Source organism: Suricata suricatta, chromosome 17 (genome assembly GCF_006229205.1).
Source record: "Suricata suricatta isolate VVHF042 chromosome 17, meerkat_22Aug2017_6uvM2_HiC, whole genome shotgun sequence".
In the NCBI taxonomy this organism is placed as follows: domain Eukaryota; kingdom Metazoa; phylum Chordata; class Mammalia; order Carnivora; family Herpestidae; genus Suricata; species Suricata suricatta.
In genome coordinates this window covers 46,669,058-46,695,721 of record NC_043716.1, presented here as the reverse complement: position 1 = coordinate 46,695,721, position 26,664 = coordinate 46,669,058, and the positions used below count along the sequence as shown (strand labels likewise).

The window sequence follows — 26,664 nt, the reverse complement described above, 5'->3', positions numbered from 1 at the left end:
CTGGATTTTCCCTTTGATATCTAGCCACCCTGGTGGCCCTAAGTAGGTCTTCTGCTACCTCAAAGCAATGACGGTGGCATTTGCTTGAGTTCTAGTCTCTCCATGTCATCCAGACTATAGATTGCCCACAGGGGAAAAACTACATCTATGTGGCTCTTAGTACAGTTCCCTTCTTCCAAAGATTGAACACCCTCCAAATCGTGCCCATTTTTGGCCACTCTCTAGGACCTCCAAATAGGTTTTTTAAAAAAAACTATTTTGCCAAGGGTTTATCATCATTATCTTTCAGACAGTTCAATATAAGCAGCTCTGCCATTACAGGAGCTCTACACAACCTTTGAAACAATTTTTTTAAAGGTTTATTCATTTTTCATAGACACAGAGAGACAGAGCATGAATGGAGGAGGAGCAGAGAGAGATAGAGACACAGAATCTGAAGCAGGCTCCAGGCTCTGAGCTGTCAGCACAGAGCCCGACACAGGGCTTGAATTCATGAGTGTGAGATCATGACCTGAGCCGAAGTCAGATGCTTAACCAACTGAGCCACCCCGGCGCCCCTGGGACTCTACATGATTTTTATCGTCTTTACCCCTCAATCTTTTATGCAATGAATATCTTCGTCTGTCAAAAAGAAGAAGAAAATTGTGGTATGAACGTTATGCCTTAGAACATCTAGGGGATGGGTATGTTTCTGTTTATGCGGAGATACTGATGACAGGAGGCATCTGAATTGGCTGGGTATAGTCCTATTTAAACATTTCCTGCACATCTGTAGGGGCAGAGTGTTCAGGTAGGGAGCAAGGGGTCCTTCAGGAGAAAGACCACACCAGCTATACTTCTGAAGCACCAGGGCCAAGAAAGCAACTTGCACAAAATCAAAAGTCAGCAAATGTTGACCTGAACTGAATTCCTGTTCTCAAAGACCTTGTCACATGCTCCTGCTCTCCAAAAGCTTATAACATGCTCTTAAAACAACAACAAAATATATTTCACCAAGAAACAGAAATCTATGGCAAATGATTTGGCCCCATTGTTTTAAAGTAAGCTCTCCACCCAATGTGGGGCTTGAACTCATCACACTGAGATCGAGAATCGCTTGCTCTACCAGCTGAGCCAGACAGGCACCCCCAACCTTGTTTGAAAACATTAATGGGGTAGGGTGGATGGACATTAAGAACTTTACATATGATCTTAGGACCACCACTGATTGGCTATGTGATTTGGGTGCTTTCCCATAATTTGGTCCCAGTTTCCTCATCCTGGATGGAAGACAGGGACGGGTAAGGGGCCCTCCATATGACCCAGATTCCTTTCCATGGTCATAAGCCCCAGCTCTGTGAAGAACAGGAATGTATTTGGTTCACAGAGACCAGAGGGGTCCTTGCTGACACTTCTGCTTGGGGCCCTGGGTTGAAGCTCAAAGCTGCTGTGTGATGTTGGCCTGAGTCATTTCCCTCTCACACAAGGTCTCAATGTGAAGGAACTTCCAGGTGGTCAGCTGCTCCCCCTCCCCCCCCCCTCCACCCCCTGGGCTTGAGATGCCCCAGGAAGGAAGCTCACTGACTTTGTGGATACATCCTGATGGAGAAAGCCAATCTCTATGATGAGGGAATCAGTGGAATCTGATTGGCTTTTTTCTAAGGTCCTAATCCCTGCAGGATTCAAGAGGGAGTAGCAGATGGTAGGAGGGTTAATGAAAACAGTAGCAAGTCTTTATTGAGTTCTTGTGCTAGGCACATTACATGCATGATGGGGTGTGAGTAAAAGCTGAATAGACCTCTCAGAATTGTCACGATCAGAATGGGGTTCCTGACAGTCCCCTCCAACTTGTGGCCCACGTGAGTTCTGTCATCTCACTTCAGGGCAATGACATGCTCTGTGTTGCTCAGGCCAAACATTTTTTTTTTTATATACATTACAGTTTTATTTTTGTGTACAAAGTTGTTTAACAATCACTGAATTTCTAGGCCAGGTTCAGGTAACTGCAGAGCCTTTATAATTAGCTTATATTGTCTAGATCGAAGGTATGCCGCAACCACGGTCTGGAGCAAAATGGGGAATAACATCTTTCTAAAGACAGGCTTAGAAATTCTAGTCCAGTAAGTTAAGATGTTTCCTTTTTCTGGTAGCAGGGCTGACTCATACCTGGCTGCCAGGCCACCATTCACAGGCACAGCCAAGAAAACAGGGTACAGACCACCAAAAACAAGACCAACCAGTCCACTCTGTGTTATGGTACAGGTTTCACAATTCAGATCACTTGTATTCAAAGGTAAATTTACAAAACCTTTGTAAGATGCATGCACAGTCAAAAATGGGATCAATGCCATTGGTAAGCCAGCGGCTATATGAGGCTTTGTCACATTTAAGATGCGTCGAAAAAGACTATTTGCTATTAGACCACAGAGAGCAGCGTTAAGTCCAATATATCCTGATCCATGTTCAAACAGATTCCTTTCTGCTTCTGGGAGTTGGTTAATTTTTCTGGTTATGAAATTGAAAATTAAGTCTTCCTTGACAGTATCATCTGGTTCATGATTTTCCATCTTGATCCTTATGCTCTGCTCACAGCAGTTGGTGCCTCCACTGTTCCTCCTAGGCATGCTGGGGTTCACTCCAACCTTTGCTCAACTAGCCTGAATGCAGCCTTCTTTGGCTGACCTCAGGCCAAACATTTTGGAGCAACCCTGCATTTTTCCCCCACACACCCTGCTTCGTCTCCACCAAGAAATCTTACCCCATCTGAGGTGGTCTTCAGGCCCTAAGCCTACTCTGCACATCCAGTGACTAATTAAGTCAGCTCATCTAATGACAGCAGTGTATTAATTCCCCTTTGTTTCTGTCAAGTGAAGGGAAAAAGCATTTTAGTTGTCCACTAAGTAAATTGACTAGATGAATGCCCAAGACCACGGCTTCAGGTCTGAAATCTTCCAGTCTTGTGAACTTGGGCAAATCCCTCCTTCATGAAGTTCAACATGGCTGCCCTACCCAATCCGTTTCAAATGGCTTAGGCCTGAGGATACCCCAAGATACCTCCAGCTTTGCTTTTCTTCTGTCTGCAAACCTCCCTCCTTTACCTCTGACAGAAGCACAAGAGCTTGGGATGCTTGTCTTTTTGAGGTCCCTTAGGATGAAATTCCTCAAACTCTGTCTCCATGGTGTTTGAGGGCAGTATCTCTTCATTTCCCAAAGAACAAAAAGGTGGGGATTAAGTCTCATGGTGAGTCTGCTAGAGTGTCACTGACCCTTAGCCTCTCCTCTCTCCTGCTAGCGCCACCCAACCCCATAAGGACAAGGACCACTTATTATTGGGGACCCACTGTAGTTTCTAGGTCACCTATGACAGATGTTGCCACTGGAGGGGAGGCCTCTGAATTGGCTACATATGTTGTAGAGTTAGTGGCACATTGCTGCTCTTTCAAAACGGAACTTTAAAGTGAAGATTGAAAAGTTCTATTACTTTTCAATTAGAAAAATTTCATTTCATCATGAAGATACAATGAATGGGCATGGTATAATGAGATCCTCGTTTGAATGAATGGGTTTATATAATGTTCTCTGGGATCTGAAAACAACTAGTGATGGGTCCTATCATTCTTAACATGTGGAGACAGGATGTGCACTGGAGTGGAAGTGAGGACAAGCTGAGGTAGGGGCCTTGAAGGGGAAGGAGGGGACTCAGGACTCGATTTTAGGGGTTTTGGTAAACAGCCTGTTTGCTTAGCTGATCTGCCCGCATCAGCCTTCTGCGCATCTTGGGACACTGGAGAGGTAACTATTTTGTCTGGGTGGGGGTGATTTGTCCTCTTGGAGGGATAACATATCAGGGGGATGGGGTGGGGCTAGCTCAGCACAAGGTATGCATTGTATCCTGTCATACAGGAGAGTTGGGACCCGAACTCAGAGGGACCACCAAGTCATAGCTCAAGGTCACAGAGCTAGTAAAAGCTGGGACTGGGATCTGAAGCCAACTCGAGCTTCAGTGTTAACCTTCGTCATGCTCTGTCCCAGCCAGGTGTGTTATGAAGAGAGGAGCAGAATCCTTTGCACCCACTGTCCCCTGGCCAGGAACTGGCTGGTCCTAAGATGACCTGCGGGTGAACGGGATGATCAGGATCAGCTGCAAGACGCTGTCCATGGGCAGTGGACACTTCTCTTCCAGTAATGCGCAGGGCCCTGGACTCAGTGCTTTTCCATGTATTCCTAAGAACATGGCATTGAGGCGCCATGAGGGTTGGCTGGGGGGCAGGACACTGAAACAGGTGAGGAAAACAGGTAAGTAAATGTATTCCTCCTCCTGGTCACCATCATGTCCATTACCATCCATGGGGTACTTTGCCAGTGCCAGGCTCCGGGTTGGCACCCTACTTGCATAACTGTCTTTAAGTCTATAGCTATCCTACAGGCAGGTTTTTCTGTCCCTCTACGTGGAGCATGGGTGGCGGGGGTGGGCATAGGGAATCTGAATGCCTTTGTCTGCTATCACAAAGGGCTGGCAGATGCCACTGAGCAGGCTAGTGAGAGAGGACATTGGGACAAGCCTGGGAGAGGCAGATATGAGGGTGTGTTGGACTCCTCCTTCTCAATGCAAGCAGCAAAGAGAGCAATGGAAGCATCTGCAGGAAAGATGACCCCACTTGGCAGTTTCTAGTTCACACTGCTTGGCCCCTGGATTTTGAAGCAGGTCAGCACCCCCCAAATTATTCCTCCCCCGCCAGGCAGTCTGGTGGCCAAGCTATGCAGAGTGGACCTCCTATCTTCACCGATTTATTTCCCCAGTATCAACAGCTGAGACAGAGACGTGCCTCTTGCACAGTCCACAGGAAACCTGATGCTACAGTGCCCTGGGGCCACGCCTGTGCCACAGAAAATGCTTCAAAGCCCCAACCAAGTCTTCACCTAGTGGCCAATTTTGGCACACGTAGGGTGGAATCCTTCACAGGGGACTTCCTTCTCCATTCTCTTTGGGGATTCTTAGAAATCTCTACCAAGTCTGGGACTTGAAGGTCCTTGAGCAGTGCTCTCGGCCCTTGACTGCATGTTGGGAAAATCCAACATGGGATTTTGGGAGCTTTGAAAACATTAGCAGGCCACAGTGCCAGCCCTGAGCTTTTTGTTATATTGGTCTTGGGTGAGCAAGGGGCCTGGGTGTGTCTTAAAATCTTCCCAGATGATCTAATGTGCAGCACAGCTGAGAACCACTGTCTACTCTTGCTGGGTTAGTGGGAAGGTCTTCATGAGGCAGACCTGGGTTCGAGTCCCTGTTCTACCATCAGGATTATTTCTCCTTGGGAAACAGCCTCATTTCTTCAGCTGTCAAGAAGAGCTGATGGTATCCACCTCACAGAGTGGTTGTGAGGATTCTGGAGAAAGGCCTATAAAAGTGGCTTGGCCTTAGAAAATAGATTTTTCCCAATTGGCCCACATGTGCGTGTTTTTAGTTCAACGTTGCTCTGTGTTGCTCAAGGGTTAACACAGCCAGCAACCGAGGTCAGGCTCACTCAAGGAACTGTTTGCACCCATTTTTGCAATCCGTGTGTAAACCAGAGAAGAGATGGGGACTCCAGGCTTATTCTGAAGTAATCCTGCACCCCGATGACTTGTGAAGGGTCCAGAAGCCATTGGCCCAAGGGAGATGATCTGCATGTCATGCTGTTTTAGAGCATTAATCTGTCTTCAGTGACAGGGAGACTCAAACTGGGAAAACAGGAAGCTCTACTTCTTTCCTTCTCACATGACATGTCCGGTTGCCCCAGAAACCTGCAACATTTCATTCACGTCCCCAGCTTGTGTTTCTACCATCTCCAGATGGAAATCGGACATGGCAGCAATGAGGAGGCCAAATCTTGATGCGTGAGAGTCTTTTAAAAATAATGTCCCCGTGAGGATATATGGCTGGAAATCAAGGATCCGTCTGATTGCTTCACACTTTTCTCTCCCATTGCCCAAGCGCAGCTACTTATCTGCATCCTAGGATTTTGTCATAGGATCTTGGAGTTACAAAGGACCCAAGAGATACAGATCAAGGGCTTGCACAATGCATACTCCCATTTTCCCTACTTCTCCTGACACCACTGCTCCAAGGCTTACCAGAATGAGGACCTACTAGCTTCTAGGAGAAGGCCTATCTTGAATGGTTACTCGAATCTTGCATATAGAGGGAAAGAAATGAAACAGCAAAGACAAAGGAATTCCTTATTTGGTTCTAGCCCTGGCTGCCTTTGGAAGCCTTTGAGACCCTTTTCCCACTGCCCGAAGAGGATGTCCCTGGAGAACAGAGAGGAAACTGAGAGCAGGCATGGAAGGAGAATCACTTGAGGCCAGAGAGCATTTGGAAACAATGCCAGGACTCCTGTCTTGCAATCCCCTCTTCATTTCACATGCGTTTGCACACTCCACTCCCCTGACAAGTGTGGCTCTTCTGTAAAATATCTTATCAGATGGTTTATGAAATTAAGCTTTGACGCCTTCTAGCACATTTCCAAACAGACACTGTTGTCAGGGCCAGGAAGGTCTAGCCAGGCCTTTTAGCCTTTCTAGATCACGAGGTACATAAAATACTGAAGAAACTAGTAAATGGATATTGGCCCAAGTGTGAGCATTGTAAAAAAAAAAAAAAAGAAAAGAAAAAAAAGTCCTTGTCTCAGAGCTAAATTAATGTGTCTAATACATTATGGGCAAAGGACAGGACAGGAAGAAACAAGCGATATGGGGGGGCGGATGGGTTATGAAACCAAAAACTTGGGTTCTAGACTGAATCTAGCCACTTAGTAGTTGATCTTTGACCTCAGGAAAATCACTTCACCTTTGATCTCAGAAAAATCACTCATGAACACTAGATCCTAATGTTCCTTTTCAAAGGCTTCTGTTCAGGGGCTGGGTTGGGTGGGTTTTCTTAAAATAGGAGTCCAGTGGCGTTGGGCCGACAATAGCATCTTTGTTTCAGGATGTTTCACTGCCTTGGAGGACCTAGGAACTTGTTCAAAGTGAGATGTCTAGAAAACAGGTACTGTGGTTATAATGCACACGGATGCTCTGGAAAACCGTCAAGTGGTAACTGCTGGGGGAGAGAAGATTCCATTGCTCCCTTTCATTAACTTTTTGGTAGAACTGTTGGATGCTTCTGAACAGGTTCTGAAGGCTTTCTCCTGCCTGTACTTGGACATCAAACCAAATTCATTTCCCAAAGCGAGGAGACACTACTTTGCGGGTGCCGAAAATGCCTTCCTGTTTGTATGTATTTGGGAAAAAAGGGATTCTTTTGCCTGAACTACTTCTGAAGCATCTGGATTCATTAGACCTGATTAGGTTTCCATTATGCCATCAAAATTCTTTTCTACTTTATAAATGAGCCTATCACATTCTCTTATAACTGAGGAATCGGCTCTATACACACTTCAAATTTTAGTGTCCTTCCTTTTCATTAAGTGTTTTATTTCCAAAATCATGGCCTTTGTTTATTCTATTGCTGATTCAAGAATCCACCATCACATGTACTTTGATTAGATACAGTGAAGCATGAAAACACTTTAATACTTGTTGAATTTTTTTTTTTAATGTAGGCTCTACACCCAATGTGGGGCTTGAACTCACAACCCTGAGATCAAGATTTAGATGTTCTACCAGCTGAGTCAGCCACCCCAACTAGATGAGTTTTTTTTTTTTTTTTCTCTAGTGACTGTGGCAAAGAGGGTGTATTTTTCTCTTCTTAGGTACAGATGGAATCAGATGAATCACTACCAGCCTTGACTTTGAAATGGGTAGACTGTATATCTGACATTTTTAGGCCACAGCGAATACATATGTTGGTGGTAAGTCATGGTTTTAATCAGGTGAACAGAAGACCTTAGGGCAGTGATGGGTGCCAAGACCAGCTGTTAAATGTGAACTGCTGTCCAAAGCCGCTGTCGATGTCTTTTCCCTTTCAAGATGGCCTACGTGATTTCTCTAGTGTGACTTCTATATCTTAAACACATCACTAATTTGATAATCTTATAGTCATTATTTCTTGTCTATTTATCTAGATAATGAAGGTAAGGCACACAGAGTTTAAGAGGGTAGCCTCAAGGCCAATTTCCACCAGTGTTAGAAATTAGATTTGTCTATCAGTACAAGCTCTTGCCTTAAATAAAGTATCATGAACTATCCTTGCACGATAAAATATTTAATAACTCGCCTGAAGACATGGTAGAATTATACTTTCTCTTTCCTGTGGTCGGAAGGTATAATGTAAAATTCAACTACCCTTGGGGGCATAATCACAGATAAAACCATTATGACCAAGTAGGAATTATAGTATAAAATCTAAGTATATATAAAATGGAATTATTTAGATGGTGTTACAGTCAAGCTAACCTGAAATAAGGCTTTACTTGTTTTGGCTCAAAGACTCCTCTCAGAGGTAAATGCTACTCCCAGTTTTACACCTATTTCTAGGAGCACAACTCAAAGCTTTTCCTCAGGATTGTTGGGATCCTCCCGATTTGTCCCAGAAGTGCTTGGGTGACCAGCACCCCCGACCCAGCAGCAGAGTGGTAAGTATTCAAAAATCAAGCTCCTAATGACCCATGGGATTTCTCGGTTTGCCTTTGGCTGATACCATCTGGTAGAAAAGTGGCATCCCTTCTAGGAAAGTAGCAGCAGAAAAACCCCTAGTCAATGTCCAGAAGTCTCCCTCTCACTGTCTACATGGCTGATCTCTGTAACGGACAAGTCAAATAACATGCTTTAAAGTCAAGACTGGGTTCCAACTTCCCTTTTTTGTAGTTTGAGGGGGGCATAGGGCAGGGGGTGGGTTGGAGGAAAGAAATCCAGAGCTGAAGTAGTGGTGATACACAGGTAGGCACCACAGTCCCCTTTATACATTCCCAGTGGGGACTCACTTCTAAGCACCCTGGGGTAGCCATGGTCTGGCCGGCTTGAGTTGACTAACTTCTCCCAGCAGCTCAAGGGCACCAGGCCAAGTTGGGTTCCCTTCATCACTTCTTTGGAGAACAGTCAGCAAATCTAAAGCCTGAACACCTCCCATCGCCTGCTGGAGCTATAAAGTAACCAAATACCCAGTTCTCAAGTTTTCTTAGTAGAAAAAAACCTGCCATCGTTTCTCCCTCCCTTTACAATAAGACTGTAATCTATGTTACTTTAGCAGAATGATACTGTCTTGCTTTATTTTTTTCTAGGTCTCGATGAATAACTTTTGGTTTTGGCATGAAGGAAATTTTAGTGCTAACCTATAAAAAAAATAAGTAAAGGAAGACATTTATAGCTTCTAGACGTTGTGGGGTAAATATTTGCAAAATTTATTAAAGAAATTTAGGGCATCTAATTCTGCATTATAAGTTCTACCTAAACATCAAGCTCGAGTTGACTTTTTGTTGTTGTTGTAAAAATAAAAATACCTGAAGATCAACAGTAACTCCCTATCTGTAAGGCCCAGAAACAACAAAATATTTGAATGTAGAGGAACATCCCTTGAGGACAATCAATGTTATTGCCATGGTTTATCCCAAGGGCCACTTTGCAAACACGGCTACCTTCATTTAGTGACTTTGCAAGATGGACAAATTGGTGAAGACTTCGGGAGGACAGAAGAGCTGAATCCCCCAAAACAACATCCATGAACTTCTGGCGATTGTCCCGGATGCCCATCTGCATGGCTGGGCTGGGCCCAGCCGTCTCCAGGGCGCTTGTGGGGTTGGTTGTCTGGTGGGACCTTTGCCAAGTGCAAGCTGGTCTCTGGGGTCAAAGAAGAAAACCCGGCCTCCGATCTCCAAGGAGCCCTCAGAACTCTGCACCCGGCCTCCACCTCTTAGCTCAGGGCTGTGGGTGTCAGGGACGAACCACGCCCTCTGGTTTAGACACGGGAGGGAAGGGAATGTACACACCTCCTCTAATCTATCGCCCCTCCTGACTCTGTCCTCAGGGGCAAACCTCGGACCTTCTCAGTTCTGGACAGAGCAGCTCTCTCCTTATCTCTACTTCTTTTCAACTCTTCAGCAGTCAGTGCAACTGTGTGCTCTCTCCTGGTCCCTGCCTGCCCCCTCCCTCTCCTCCTCGGATTCCCCCCACTCCTGTCCCCTTCTTGGTGACCCACTCAACTCTCTCAGCACCAACTCTCACCCACACGCTCCTGACTGGCTAATCCCTGGGTCCTGTCCCAGGCTCCCAGCTCCCAGATGACACGTAGGTTTCTATGCAGACTCATCACCCCCTACTTCCAAATCTGTGCCCCGCATCGTTTTAGGTTGGAAACCTTGGTCCTACGTTTGTTTCTTTTTCTCCTTTACAATCATCTTATTCATTCAGGTGCCACGATAGCTCCTGAATCTTTGACCTACTTTCTGTTCACAGGGAGAAGCTCTTCTCCCTGGAGATACGGTGGCACTTACGGGACTCCGGCTCATACATCCTGTCCTTTTTTCTGTCTCCACCCTCAAACCGCCCTGCCTCACGCTGTTTGGACACATATTCCTGGAGGAGTTTCTCCTGGTGTCACTCCCCTGCTCAAAACTCTAATTGCGCCCTGTTTTTCTAGAACATAAAGTACGAACCTCTCCTCATCCATGGAGGCAATGCCACATAGGAGAAGGGGCAACGGGTGAATTACAGGGACACGGGTGCCAACTTCTTCTTCCATCACTTACTAGAAGAGAGGGCGCGGGAAATTCCCAAGCTTCTCTTCACTTCGGAATCCTCCAGCATAAATCATACTTAGCTCGTGAAATTCCCGAGGGCCGTCGGAAAATACAAAAAGCCTTCATTTAGTGAAGGTTTTGTTGCACCATAGACTTTTTAAATGCATGATCTCGGTTAATCTTCATAACCATGTTTCCACCATTTCCTCCTTCTTCTGAGATGGGGTAATGGAGATTCAAGAGACTCGGCAACTTGCCTGGGGCTGGGTCCCTCGGACTCCAACGGCCTTCACCACCGGTGCTGTGGGAGCCCTGCTCAGCACCGAAGGCGGTCAGTGAGTTCCCTCTGGCTGCCCCACTCTGACTCCGCCAGGCCTTTTATTTAGTTATTTGTTTTTTAATGTTTACGTATTTGAGGGAGAGAGAGAGGGAGGCAGGCAGAGAGAGAACGAGATAGAGAATCCGAAGCAGGCTCTTGGCTGTCAGCTCGGAGCCCGACGTGGGGCCTGAACCCATGAATCATGAGATCATGACCTGAGCCGAAGTTGGACACTCAACTGACTGAGGCACCCAGGTGCCCCCAACACACCTTTTAAATCTTCTCTCACACTACTTTTCTCCCAGCCTATGCGGCAGAGCATGTGAGGGACTTTGCTGGTTACGATTCCATCTAGAACACCATTCCCACATTTCTGTCGACAGAAATCTTACTCTTACCCCAAGGTCCAGACTAAATGTCACCTTCTCCTAAGGGGCGATTTCAAAATGTTACTCTTTCCTTCAAATTCCCAGAATGCTTGGCATTTCTCTTACATAAAGATCATGCTCTGTTCTTACCATTGTGGCTGTTGGTTTTTCCTTCCTCTATATGTCTTATCTTCCCGAATGGATTACAAGTTCTTGGCAGGCAAGGAGCAAGCCATATTCATTTTCGTGTGTCTCACCTGCCTGGCTCTGTCCCTGGGACAGATGAGGCACTCAGCAAAGGTCTGCAGGGTATTTAATTTTGGAGCAAACGTATTCAAGTTTCGAAGGGCTGAGCTCCGTGTAGAGCTTGCATAAAGTAAAAATGTCCTCATATGTTAGAGGGGATACCACAGAGAGAACAATAATTGTAATGCGAGACAGACATGAGGCCAATTAATCTTTCTCATTTACCAATAAAAAGGCAGAGACAGCAACCATTAGATGGTCCGAGGGAAAGTGCCTGATCGCGGGGACCAGCAGTAGGCGGTCTACTTGGGTTTGCTGTCTTAATTAGCTGATTAGAAAAAAAATTGCACATACACACTCCAAGTAAGACTGTAGAAATGGTTTTGAAAGAAAAAAAATACCTTTAATCTACCCAATTTGTATTCTAGCAGCTTCCAAACTCACCTGCCCAAATGCATAAATAAAAATACCAGAGAAGACAATCAGATAACACAAGTGGGAACTCAGTCAGACAAAGGTTCCCTAACATTGTAAGAAATATCACTCTAGGCAGAAAACGGCTACCAGATCCTTAACTCTGAGAAGGAGCAGGTGGTAACATGAAGAGACAGTGGTGGCCCAGGCTTCACGCAGTAACTACTGCACCCGGCTTGGATAAATATTTTTAATACAAACACAATGATATGTAATGGGCCAAATTACCCTGAAAAGGGTTGCCCAGGATTGTGACACTGTGATAGCTAGGAAACACGAGACGTTCACGGGAAGCCGGACTGCAACCTGTCTTTGCAGGGAACTTAAAGAGCGACATCAAGGCTGATGTCAGGTAAATGACAGCTTCAGTCAACACGTGTGAAGCCAGAGCGGGGAATGCAGACTCGCTTCTGAGACATCTTAGCTGATGTCGAGATATTTCTGCAAGAAGTACAAGACGTTTGGGACTCTCTACCACCCTGTTAGGAAAAGATTTCCTCTTCCCGGGGAGATGATGTCTTTCTAGGTTCCTTTCCTCCCCTTGCAGCGTCAGGCTCTGCTTGCTGACACAGAGCTGAACTCCGGGCAAACCAATGCTTCTGATGTTTCCGAAACACAAGCTGATCACCAGGTCGGATCAATCCATCAATTGCAGTGTTCAGTAAGATCCAGAGGAATGGTAACTCTGCTTCAGTTACACGTTTGCCTCCCCCACCCAGGTTCAGGCTCAGACGGGTGAGATCTGGGAGCTGGGATAAGTAAGTGGCAGGAATAGAGATAACCCGGCAGTGGCGAGAGAGCTAACGGGGCAATTAGGAGGCTGATTCATTTGTTTATCTGGATGATTAGTTGAGTGGTTTCTGAGTGCCCTGTGGTTCAGGGAATTCTCCTGCACAGGCCCATCAAGACCACACCCTTCCATGCGCCTGATATTTCCACGAAAGAAGGAAAAACCACGCTAAGCACAGGGTACGTGTTTTGGTGGACCTTTATAATAATACACTTGCTGAGATAATTACAGTAAACGATGCAAACCAAGCCCCAAACAGAGAAGGGTTGAAAGAAACATTCAAACTGTGGTTGCTGCCATCTATTGAGAGAATCACAGAGGAGGGCATGGCCTTAGTGAAAACTCGTAACTCAGGGCTGCCCAAACCTCGTTTCACCTGTGACTGTAGAACCATTATGCAGACAGACAGAACGCTACAGAGGAAGAAACTCTAGTGATCGCCTAGATTTGGGCTCTTCTGAGTATCTCACAGAACCCTGGGCAATAAGATAGGTGCTCTACAGAGAAACTCTTCCACCGATCAATTTGTTTAAGGAGACATTCCAGGTTAAAGATAGATAGGTCGCTGTTTCCAAGGGTGTGGCAGACCATAGAGGGCCACAGATCCCTTGACATTGTTGTTTCCTCTACCCTTGACTCTGGGTGGGCTCTGTGTCGGACAAAGTTCAGTAGAGGTCATGCTGGGCCATTCCTGGGCCCATGCCTTACATGGCTGGTGGCTTCCACATCTGGTCTCCCGTTGGGCTTGCTCTTGGGGGCTCCTGACAGCCGCCCTCTGAGCCCCCTGTGGTGGTAGCCCTAGCTGACACCTGACAGCACCTGCTGGAAACCCAAGTGAGAACAGCCCTGCTGAATCTGGTGAACCTTCCGCACTGAGAGAGAGGATGATAAATTATCATTAAGCCACTGACTTTGGAGGTGGTCAATGTGCTGGCCAGCACATAGTAGGTAATCAGCATTTACTACCTGGATGGCTAACTGACTGATGGACTGGGTGATATGAATGTCAACCTTCAAGTGGGGGACACAGCATGCCACGTTTCCGAAATACGACATTTGACTACGTCAAGACAAGTCATACAGAACAGGGCTTCACAGGATACTCGTGTGGAAAACCTTGAATTATAGGATTGAAACGGTGGAGTTTGGGAAATATCGCTCTACTCCTTCAAGTTACAGATTGTCAAAGTGAGGGCCAGACAGGGGAAGGGAGTTATGTAGGGAAACAGAGCTAATTGGTAGACTCCACCCATGAACTAATTTCCTTTCCTGGCTGAAGTAAAGGGGTATGGACGACGTGGTTTCACTTACGTGAACACATTCAGCTAATTAAATATATTGGGCTTCTCATTAGGTAGCCTTGCCTTTCTGCTCGCTGATCAGGTCTTTGTGTCCAGCTAGCTGTTTTCCAGGAGATCTCTCCTAAATGGTAGACTCCCAAAGAGGATATAAGGGTATTTATTAACCTCACGTCTAGACTAAGGTCAGTTCTAAAAACAGAAGTTCTAAGGCAACATCTTGGGCCTTTGGTCTTAAAACACTTGCCTGATGGAAATCCTCACTTAAAACTGAAGTATCTGGGAGAATGAATTTTCAGCTGACCTAGATGTTGGTCAGGGATCCAGAGTTTGAAATTCCTTTAGTCTTATGTTACAAATTCCATCTCTTTTCCTCCACGCGAGAGGAAAATGATAGGATCTGAAGTCTGACTCAGTTCTTAAAACAACACAGTGAAGAATGTCAATACCGGTCAAGATTTGGGATGTTCAATTTTTCCCTTTCAATACCATTCCTGCCTGTGCCACAGTTTCCCAATCGGGTCTCCAAATCCAAGAACCACTTCAACGGTTGAAAAAAGGTTTTATCTAATTATCTTCTTTTCCTCCTTTGAATTGACCAACCATGTATCTTTTTTTGGTTTTATCAAAGGACCTGCCAGGACAAAAGCACATCCAATTTTAAGTAAGCTTTAGTTATCAGACTTAAAATTGATCATGCATTTTAGTTTCAGTAACTTGCAATTTCTACACACTTTGATAATTCACTTTAAAGAGCAAACTGTCTTTAATGACAAGGCTTAAAAGAGACGACCTTTCTGAACAAAATATGAAAGCTCAGAACGGATCGCTCTTTTAAGAAAACTATGAATTAAAATGACCTTGTGTTCTGAAACTTTTCTCCAACCATTTTTGATGTTTTACCTTCTCTTTTTACTCTTAGAAAGAAAGCTAAACCACCACCACCTTCCGTGGATGGTGATACACTTCAATAAGAGAGCTGTTAATTGTTAATTCAAACTCATCGTTTCTTCTGTCTGCACTCTCTTTAATGAGGTTGCTCATGACTGCGGGCATATGCCCGTTTTGGAGGAATTCACTGTTACTGTGGGACATGACGGGTAACGTTTGAATCGGAGCGATTTCCCTGGAGTCACGGCTGATTCCTTTGTACAAACTATGGAGCAAGTTGACCCATTCTCTGCCTTCCTTTGTGTCCCTGGATGGCTGCCCTCTGAGGAGCGGATTGTGGAGGGGGAGGTTGCAAAATCAGGGGTCAGACCCCTCAAAGGGCTCACTGCCTGGTGACGCAGAAATGGTGGCGCTCAAACAAAATCATGACATGTTCCGATGACTGACGGCCGGCCTTCACGTTAACCCTTCTGCTGCCCAGCCCTCTGGGGGGCGGGAACAGGCACCAAGAACACTGTGCTTTCCTTCAGCGTGGTTGTCCCCACTGCCTTAACCCACCACCCGGTCACGATCACACACTGACATGTCAGAAGCACAGGTGGATGGCTAGGGTGCCCTAGCCCAAGAATAATAACTTGAAACGTAACTAAATCAGGTACTCACAATGAACAATCGGTCTTCCACCAGATAAAAGGGGGGATGAAATCTTAGATGATTTTATAATAAGGCACAATGTGTAAAATTTATTTCCTGAGCACTTGCAGAATCTTCCAGTAGCCATTTATATACTCAGTGCTCAATTCGGTAAGGAATTCTAAACGTGCCAAATGCAATTTTTTTCTTTCTCTTCCTTTATCAGAGAACATTCACAAAAACAGTAGTGTCGGCCATCTACTCCTATCACACACAATCAAACTGACCTAAAGTTTCAGCACACTCTCTTCCAAACGAATGTGACACGCATCCGAAGGGAAACAGGATCTGGGTAATGTCAAAGGTTCAGCAGCGTTTGTAATTTCATAACCCTTGAAATAAGGAAAAGAAAGAATAGCCGGCAACTTTCCAAAACACCTACTGATATTTACTCATGGAAAACAAATATTCTTGAGTGGGCGCTCCAATTCCAGCGGACGATACAATTCATGAAGTATTTTCACTTCAGGCAGCTAATAACCTTCCTAATGAAATCTGTTGAGCTTCAACCTGTTTTTCACGGTCTGTAGAGAAGCACTTAAAATTAATCTTGTTGCCTTAATCTTTCTCTTTTGAGCACTAAATCATAGACTGAGTACTAACTGTCCTCCTTCGTTAGGTGCTTTTAACAGCATCTGCTTCAGTTTTGGTTTCTCCTGAATATTCTTCAAGCCAATGCTATAATTTATTGTAGATCCAAGAGAGACCTGAGCTTTCAAAGGACAGTCCTCTGTTCCTGGAAGAAGCATCAGGGCAGACATGACTGGGCAGAGGTGAGCCAGAGCAGGAAGGCAAGGCTTTCTTTGGGGGGCGGGAGAGGGGCGGAGGAGCAGAGAGAGAGAGGGAGACACAGAATCCAAAGCAGACTCCAGGCTCTGAGCTGTCAGCACAGAGCCGCATACGGGGCTCAAACCCACAAACTGTGAGCTCATGACCTGAGCCCAAGTCAGATGCTCAACCCATTGAGTCACCTAGGTGCCCCAGGAAGGCAAGGCTTTCTACTGATGGCCACCGCAGGTTGGGTTTATGCCCATCCGGGCCCTGGCTTTGGAAGTGACTGTAAAACCTGTTACTTCCTTATCATTTCTGGGTCTCAGTTACAGTGCAAAAAAAAAAAAAAAAAAAAAAAAAAAAGGGTAATCAATCCCTGGGCAGCAAAGAACAGAGATGGGTGTGGGAAAGAGAAAAGAATTTTGAAAAAGTGTAAAAAAACACTTCTGTCCTGTCCTTTTACAGTAAAAACCGGATGATTACGGCCCCGGTGGCAGTCCAGATTTTTAGAGTTGTCTCAAAGTGCCCACGGCACACACCGCAATGCAGTCAAAAGAACCTGGGGCATCATCTGTCCAATGCAATTCAAATTTCCTTGGCAAATGGCCTTGACCAATCAGCACAGAACTGCTCATTGGCATTGGTTGGAGACAACCCTCCAACCATGGGAACAACACCATATTCTCAAAGAGCAAAACAAGACCAATCACAGCTTGCCCGCGTCACTTCCTGGTGTGTGCCGCGTCCTGGGAACTCACCCCTGCAGTCTTAGGTTTTCTTAAGGAGCACCAACTGATATTAGAATGAAAATAGCAACCACCAAAAGAGAAAGTAACGGTAAGACCATAGTTGCTACATAAAATCTTTACACCATTCTGCCTCTTGAGACCAACAGGACACCTGCGTACACTGGTGTCAGAGGACCTGGTGATTGTTATTCCAAATAAAGTCACTGCTTCTGGATCTGATCTCTGATGTGACATAAAGTATTTCCCCCCATAGTATAATTTGAGATTGTCAGTTACTGTCTAGGAGAAAAAGACCATGGATATATCATACTTCTCAGAGAAAATGAGGTGCAATAAAAAGTAGAAATAAAACTGATAAGTACAAAATATGACGTTTTAATAATACATGAACATGAAAGCAACGTAAGCGTGTTAAAAATTGGGACACAATACTACAAACGTGATTTTGATCATTCGCAACTGGTAGAATTCTATGCAAACGTGTCAACAGGGCATCTTATGAAAAAGCATTTCTTTTCCCAGTAGAAGCAACTCTCAGTCCACACTCAAATGCATGTGAATATGAAAATCAGAAATAAAGAATTGTTAAAAAAAATAACTTAGGCAGACACAAATAAAAACCACCCCATAGCGTCTGAGTGATGCATGTGTTTATGATATCAATTACATTTCAGTATTAAAAAAAGGTTCACTGATCTCACAGTTTACAACATCCAATCTTCAAACCTGCTGGAAGAAGTCCACAGTCTAAGCCCGGGTACGTCCGCCGCACTCGCCTGTGCTACTCAGGGAAGCCTCCATGCAGTTACCTGGAAGTCAAAAATCTCTGTTGTGACTTTGGGCAGGTCTGATGGGCATGCCACAGATAAAATATGTTCTCACTCCGGAGGAGCTGCTTCGAGGTTAAAAAGGACATTTGAGGGGCGCCTGGGTGGCTCAGTCGGTTGAGCATCCGACTTCAGCTCCGGTCATGATCAACGGGTTTGTGAGTTTGAGCCCTGCGTTGGGCTCTCTGCTATCAGCAGGGGGCCCACTTTGGATCCTCTGCCCCTTCCCCACTCACTTTCTTTCTCTAAAAAAAAAAAAAAACATTAAAAGAAAGCTTATTTTTAAAAAAAGGATATTTATGCCCAGAAGGGATCAAATCCCATCTGCACCCGGCAACAGAATCTTTTGAAAAGTGAATGATTCACAAGGTCTTAACTTTTAATTCGCTGCCAAGTAAGGGCTTCGGCCTTTCGCTGCATCAAGAGGGAGGCTGCTGGATGGAACGGGAGCAGGTCTACATGCTCTGTGTCAGGGACGTCTCTGGGAACCGCGGACTAACAAGGCACCCTTGAGAAGCACACGGTGAAGTCACAGCGTTGCCACACCACTGAGCCGTTTATCTATTTTGGTCCCAAGAACATCTGCAAGAGCGCCAACCCTCCAGGGCACGCGGGGCTTTGAAGCTGTGGGCCGCCATGCTAGGAATTGCATCATCCCACGGTCTTAAAAGAAAGACGGTCTTCTCAATCCTGCGACCGGGCTTCAAGACAGTGTCTTGTCCTGGCTTGTCAGGCACCTGCAGATTCTCATTTTGTTCTGATTGTACTGACTAAGCGCTGTGATTGCAAGGGGTGGGTGGCTGCTCAAAGACAGGCTATTTACTAGAAATAAGTATTTTTTTTTTCCCAAATGGATATTATGTTTAAGCATTTTGTTTACTTGTTTATTTAGTTACTTATTTAAATAGTTATTCATTTTTGAGAGAGAGGAAGAGCAAGCAGGGGAGGGGCAGAGAGCAAGGGAGACACAGAATCCGAAGCAGGCTCCAGGCTGAGCTGCCAGCACAGAGCCCGACGTGGGGCTCGAACCCACGAACCAGCAGATCATGACCTGAGCTGAAGTCAGACGCCCAACCACCTGAGCCACCCAAGCGCCCCCATGTTTAACCATTTCCATAAGGACTTTAACATCCAACCAGGGGACCCAGGGGTAAACAATACAAATGAATCATAAGGCCTTACCTTCTGCCTTGGTAGGTGGTCAGTTCTTCTTGAAGGATGGACGCTCGCTTTTGCAGAAAGTTAACCTAGAAAAAGATACCGTGTGTGTGAGCAGAGGTGAATGTGGCGTAAGTGGCAGTAATGTGCAAACAATGTGGTCGAATTTTATTTCCATTCTGGCAGTTCCCTAGATCAAATGTGGAGGATTTGTTGCATGTCAATGTTGCATTTTTAACATCTGATCACATGCATCCCTCCTAAAAATCCATCAGAGACCACAGAACCCATTTGAATTCCCATTGCAGAGCCATCCGGGCCCTGCCCCGGCCTCTCTTTGAGGCTCCACCTCCCCAGCTTATCCACCATGTCTTCCCGACCATTTTGCCCTTTGGCACAGGGCATCCTCTTCCTTTGGGATGCTTGGCTCACTATCTCCTATTTGTGCTCTACTATTCGGTTCAAATGTCACCACTCCTGCTGACTTTCTGGACTCCTTCCCAACTGCTCATTGCACCCTAGGCAAGATCATTATTAGCTCCATTATTAGCACTTCTCGGACAGCCTTGAGGTTTTTGGTTTTCAGATCTCTCCACCAAACCTGAGAGCTCTTCTGGGCCGGGGAGGATGTTTCTTTGTCTGTGCATCTCCAGTTTCTTTTCACAGCGCTGGGCACGAGGCTGGCATTCACTGGTGTTTAATGAATGGAGGAGTGAGTAGAAAGAAAAACTACTGTCTTCTGGAAACCTCAATCCATCCCAGGGATTCCCTGAGGTTAGAGAGACAATATTTGTAGTGGAAAGGGCCTAAGCTCTGTCTGAAGTTAGGCCACTTTGGGTTCAATGCCTGGCTTGGCCTTTATGGCTCTAGGAAAGTTACTTAAGCTCTTGATGCCTCATCTGTGAAATGGGCTTAATGATAGCTACTTCCCAAGGTTATGAGGATGATGTGAAATGACTGATAGAAACTGCCTAGAGCAGAGCTCACAGCCAGAACCACCCCACGCTCCCACTCCTGGGGGGCCAAGGGATGGAGGAAATTGGTGGCTCAGCATAGTCTCTTAAATCAGATCTTCACACTGTGGCTTGATTTTTTTTTTGAAGCATAAGCTTCTATATACTACTAAAGATACCTGTATTATGTATAAATTCAAAAGCACCTTACACGACCACATAGAAACGGTCTTAGACTATGGCTTGATGTAATCAAGACTCGGCGGTATTTGATCATTTCAGAATTGTTTACTCTTGCCTCTTTGGTCTGAACTGAAACCATGGCAACGGCTGGTTCTGAAACACAGGCAAGAGAATACAGCTGGCAGGAGAGCAAATGTGCTTTGCGAGAGAGGAAAGCACCGTTTTTCTAAATGGGGACATATCCAAGGGTTTTGCTTACTGGTAATATCAGCCCGGTCTGAGTTCTACCCAAATTGCTCAGAAGACCCATGGGACAATTGATAATGTTGACAGATGCAAGGATTCCACTGATTCAGCGTCCCTCCCCCCACGGTGCTTTGCTACTGGAATTCCAACAATTTTCAGAAAACACAGGCACCTGTGCTTTCAAACTAAATTTGCTCACTCTATGGCTTGTGACTCCCCCTCACAGCTGCCAATTCTGAGGCCCTAACGCAGCTGGCAGCACTCTCTTTCTGGGTCAACATCCAGTTTTAGGAGGCTGAAGCGGCTTTTATTACAGTGAAATGATATGAATGATAACAGAAGCCCTGCAGGTGGATATCAGATTTCTTTCCTTTCTCTTTCTTTTTTTTCTAAAAAAACCCAAAAAACAAAAAACAAAAAAAAACAACAACAACCAAAAATCCCTCCTCTGAAGGTGCCAAGTCCTACATAGCTGACCCCTATGGAAGCTCCCCTACAAGGTTAATGGGTAAACCACACCTCAGGGGGAGCTTTTCATGTAAATAAAGATGACTTAACCCTTTCCATGTCAATACTTTCCTGCAGTACTCATTTTTCTATGTAGAAGCAAACAAGGCAACACCTGGCTCACGGAAGCAATGGCCAATGGAAGCAATGGTCAGTGGAAGCAATGGACAATCATAGCCATGGCGGACGGTAGCGATGGCTGAGAGTAGCATATGGAATAATACAATGAACATTTCATTTTCAGATAAGAGGCTTTTTACTGAGGGGAATGCATACTGGGCAGCTAAAATTTGCTCCATGCTCTGTCTCGCATATTATAAAAGAAGCAGATGTGACTACCTTCAAATCGTTAGCATTTCATAAATACATTTATTGAGTGCTTACTCTGTGACCGGCACTGCTCTTGGCACAGAGAGCAAAGACCTCTTTCTCTGATGGAGCTTTTCCTGAAAAAGAAGTATGTTTTCCTTTTTTTTTTTTTTTTTAAAGTTTCTTGACACACGATTTGCAAATATTTTCTCTTATTCCATGGTGTGTCTCTTCAGTTTCTGCATGTTGCTGTCTTTTGAAGTAAGATGTTTTAAATTTTGTAAAGTCCAGTTCATCTGGTTGGTTGTTCTTGGTATCACAGCTAAAAAACTCCCACCTAACCCAATGCACAGGGATTTTCTCCTTCATCTAAGATTTCTTCTTAGAGTTTTCTTGTCTGAGTTTTTGAGCTCTAGCTCTTGCACCTAGGTCCATGATCCATTTTGAGTCAACCTGTGGAAAACACGTGAGGAAGGACTCCATCTTCATTCCTTTTTTCCATGGGAATTATCCGACTGTCTCTGCACTGTTGTTTCTTATTTCTCCCTCAGTGGAATCCCCCTGCAACACTTGAAAATCAACTGACCCAAAATAGAAGGGTTCTTCCCCCACCGCACCCCCATCCCAGACTCTAAGTTCCATTTCATTGATCTCCACGTCTATCCATTTGCCAATATTACATTGTCTTGATTATTACAGCCTTGTAGTGAGTTTTGAAATTAGAAAGCATGAGTCCTCCAAATTCATTCTGACTTTTTCCAGATAGATTTGGCTACGGTGGGTCCTAGCTATCATTTTTTGTTATCCTCCGCCATACAAGGATTCTTAGACACGTGAAGGGGAACACAACTGTAAATTAAAACATGGCATTTTAAATTTCTAAGTGAATGAGTGGGAATGTGTAGATTCTTTCCCATGTTAGAATATAACAAGCTCATTGGCCTGACGACATATAAAATGTGTTTACAGAAGTACATGGAAAAAACTCACGCTGGAAGTTGTTGAATTATTCTGAGCATCTAAATTTACATCAGTCGTATCTCTCATGTTATATTTCATAAACTCTACCAAGAACTACACGTTTCAGCAAGAAATATTTAACTGAATTGTCTGAATACCTTGTCATTATTCTGCTTGGAATTTAAAATGCATCTTGTTATGTCTAACAACCATATAAAACACAGCGGCATAAAAATGCTCCTCATTTAACTCTGGTTTCTGGTTCTCTGCGCTTTCACACAGTCAGAAATCAGCAATGTGTCAAGTGATGGCATTTGGGTCCTGGTCCCATGAGTAAATAGGGTGAGGCTGTACTAGAATGTGACCGTAAATGAGTAAAAGTAACCATAACTGACCTTTTCAATTTCATGGGTGCTTTTAAGAAAATCTTACTGAGACAACAAGTTCCAAAACCAGTAAGAAAAACATTCTTAAAAAAACAAAACAAAACAAAACAAAACAAAACAAAACAAAAAAACCCCAAACAAACCTCAAACAATAAAACAATTCATCCTGAGTTGTACGTTATGCTAGGATATGACATTACTTTCTGGCATCGATTCGGAATTAAACTTATTTGTAAGTCTGTTTTCAGGATATACACATCACCCGAGCCCTTAGGAAAGGCGTTGATTCTAGCAATTAATTACCTGTGACTTGAGGGAGGAAATGGTATCTTCGAGCTCTTGTCTTAGAGATGCCGGCATCAACCCTTTGAATTTTGTTTCATATTCTTGTCGTATATAAGTTATCTGAAGTGAAAAAAAAAGAAAGCTTATCAATTTTCCCACAGATATGATCAATTTAAATTTAAGACATCTCAGAATAATATCTCTTCATCACAAAGGTAAGTTTGTTAGCTGTGGTCAATGAGAGGAAACAGGGTTACAAACGGAAAAAGGCATTCGGTCTGCCCCTGTGAGTCCGGGAGAGACAGTCCCTGAAACACTTTATTTCTTTAAAATCCCCATTAACACTGTTTATAGCCCTTGGTAAGTAAAACATCGGTTCTCTCCTCACTGCTGGTGATATACACACTACGCTAATCTTGGTCAGGATGTGGACTGTGAACACGATACACTGTGATTTGAGGACAACGTGTGGCGTGTTGTTGCTCTGATTGAGACACGTCTTCAAGCTGGCTGGGCACGTGGGTGCTCGATGTGATCCACAGGATTATGAAGATGGGAATGAAAGAGTCTATACCACCGTGTCTCCAAGTCTTCTTAACACAGGTGGACCAGAATGGCACTGCCCTTGCGTAAGCTTCTCAGGCTCGTGGGCTTCCCTCTCCCTCCAGAACACAATCCAGCCTCGGCTCAGCTAACCGATGGGTCCCTGGGCTGGTAAAGGAAAGTCTGGTGGCTCCTCCATTCATCTCTTTAAAAGCTAAAGATAGAAGCAAGTGAGAAAGGTGGGAGAAAAGTCTGCACCTGAGCCGGATGAAGAGGTGCAAGAGGGTGAGCGTGAATGTGAGTGTGTATGTCTTGGTGTCTCTCTCCAGCTGTGTTTATTTCTCTTCCATCTAATCTGAGATGCAATAGAATTAAAAAAAAAATCTGTTGCATGTGCCGTGTTTAACTTAACTGAATATTAAAGCTGAATTGCAGGGTATCCCTAAAATGATTCGTTGGATGCGTCTGGAAATAAGTGACGTGCTATGAAAATATGTGCAATTGAGCTCAGTTAGACAAGTCTATGGACTTACTGAAGATAATTTAAATTACCAGCCTTCAACTTCCAACTTTACTTATGTTAAACCGGATTATGAAATGTGTTCTGTTCTTTTCACTGCCCACTAAAATTCCATAGCAAATGTTCTAGAACATGATTTTTCAATTTTTGGTAAAGTGTTTGTTTTTTAATCTATGTTATAATCTTGTGATTTACATCTAAAAACAGAAATAATGAAAAACAATCTCTCCCAGGGATGCAATATTTGATCTCTGCTGCCTTCTCTTCTTGGACTTAAGTTCAATGGTTACCTTAAAAGAAAGGCACATGCAAAGCAAAGCACACACTTTCTAAAACAGATCTCAAGGGCAACATTTGTTGAGGGTCCACAAGCTACTGGTTTGACCTTATTTTTCTATCATTCAACACTGGCTCTGCAATTCTGAGCCATTTCTCTTAAAGGGATTCCTAGGGGCATCTGGGTGGCTCAGTCAGTTGGGTGTCCGACTTCGGCTCAGGTCATGATCTCACAGCTTGTGGGTTCGAGCCTGGCATTGAGCTCTGTGCTGACAGCTCAGAGCCTCAAGCTGCTTCGGATTCTGTGTCTTCCTCTCTCTCTCTCTGCCCCTCCCCTGCTTGTGCTCTGTATCTCTCTCTCTTCCTCTCTCAAAATAAATAAACATAATTTAAAAATTTAGGAAAAAAAAAGGGGATTCCTGCGTGCTTTCTCGTATCCTTGTTTGTTTGGAGTGTCTGTACATTTGAAAGACACCTGGGCTGGGTATAACAGTGCTCAATCCACTTCCTTTCCCTCAGAACCCTGGAGATGTTTCTTTTCACTGTCTTCTGGCATCACATGCGCCTGCGGCAAAGTCTGAAAGCAGGCTGCTTTGTTTCCCATGCTGAATGTGGCTTTCTTTCTTTGATTTTCTTCTTCTTCGATGCAGGAGCTTCTACTGGGACAGGTTTTGGTACTAATGATGATCGATATTCTTAAGACACTAAGACACTGTGTGTTCCCTTTCATGCAGTTCTTTGCAGAACACTTTCTTGGGGCCATCTCCCCTCAGTTTCAAGTATATCGGAGGTGAAGGCCAAGCACGACAGTTCTTTGGTTAACTCTCACTGTTTCTCTGGACTCTCCTGCCCCCACTTCACTTGTCATATCTGATGGTCTCCACTATTGGAGGCTGGCCTGTAGACGGCAGAGAACTGTGTGTGAACAAGACTGCCCTGTGATCACCCCTATTACATCCTTTTAAAATCCAATATGCTCTATTTTCTACCTTCTACTGAGGATCCAGACATTTCTACTTCCTGCCCGCTGCTCCTTTGTTTTTATTTCACTGAATCTGAGTGAACTTAAAATGAGCTCTTGGAAAATCTGAAATTACCTCACTTATGAATGAGACTATCAATCAAAAAAATATTACTACTCGGAATCCTTAAATCAAATCTTGAATTTAAAAATCATTATACCAAGCAGAATCCTGTTACTTGGATAAAGGCATGGAAAACTTTCACCTACTTTGCTCTATTTACAAGGTTGATAATGTTATTACTAACAAACATTTATTGAGTCCTTTCCGTGTGCCAGATGCAATTCTAAGTGCTTTAAGAAGTGGTTAATGCTTCTGACAACCCAGGGAGGGAAGCACAGAGAGGTGAGCCAGGATTTGAACTAAGGAGTCTGACTCTCAAGTACGTATTCTCAGGGACCGTGCTCTGCTATTTCTCAGAGAAGCTTTCCAAATGCTGAAGTGTTTCTTCCACCCCAAAGGCAAAAGGACATCACAGACACAACCAGGTAGAGAAGTTTCACCCACTGCGCACCAGTGGTCTCCCCAACCTAACAGGGGCTACGGGAAGGGGGCAGATGTATTACCATCCTTCCAGATATCCACCTAGTCTTTGTGCTTTTTGGGTTCTTTTTTTGGATGACTATGATAACAACAATGATGACAATAATTGGTTCCCTATACTTTCCCATTGGCTTGACATTAAAAAAAAAAACATTTTAAAAGTTTACTTATTTATTTTGAGAGATGGGGGGAAGGGGTGTAAGTCCCCATTGGCTTAACATTGTCATTAAAGATTTATAAATAAGACTAACTTAAAACATCTCTACAAATACAAGGCACATATCGACCTAAACCAGAAGCTCCATAAATCCCCCATGTACACAGACATTTTAAGGTCTAACCTGTGAACGAAGGCTGTGTCTAAGTTTGTCACATGGCAAAATGAGAAAGAGGAGGGAAAGAATTAGCTTATTTTTTTATAGCACTTTTGACATTTGTCTATCTCTGTCTGTGACCCAGGATGTGTTTGAGGGGGAATAATGTGGGAGTGATAACCTTTATCTACAAACTGATCATAAACTGTGAGCTGCTTAGTATGCCAATCTCCCTTCCTTTCCCTGTCTTCCCACATTTCACTTGTGGCCTGAATCTGGCCTTACAACAGATCAAGAAGCAAGAGGAAGTTGAGTTGACCTGGCAAAGGATTTGGGGGACACACAATTCCTTTACCTAAAGGAAATGAAAGTTTTTACATAGAAATCTGTTTTATTATT

The 26,664-nt window shown here is 44.4% G+C and overlaps 1 protein-coding gene and 1 pseudogene across 1 annotated transcript in view; both read right to left on the bottom strand.

Moving 5' to 3' along the window:
* Positions 1-1,952: 1,952 nt before the first annotated feature.
* On the bottom strand, positions 1,953-2,561 carry LOC115281441 (annotated as a pseudogene).
* Positions 2,562-19,238: 16,677 nt separating this feature from the next.
* Positions 19,239-26,664, bottom strand: part of CEP112 (centrosomal protein 112) — a 408,254-nt gene continuing 400,828 nt past the window's right edge. Inside the window, exons 25-26 of the mRNA XM_029927075.1 lie at positions 23,066-23,167; positions 19,239-19,307 (exon numbers count right to left, since the gene is read on the bottom strand). Coding sequence (XP_029782935.1) covers positions 19,239-19,307; positions 23,066-23,167 — 171 coding nt within the window. The remainder of the gene's footprint in view (positions 19,308-23,065; positions 23,168-26,664) is intronic.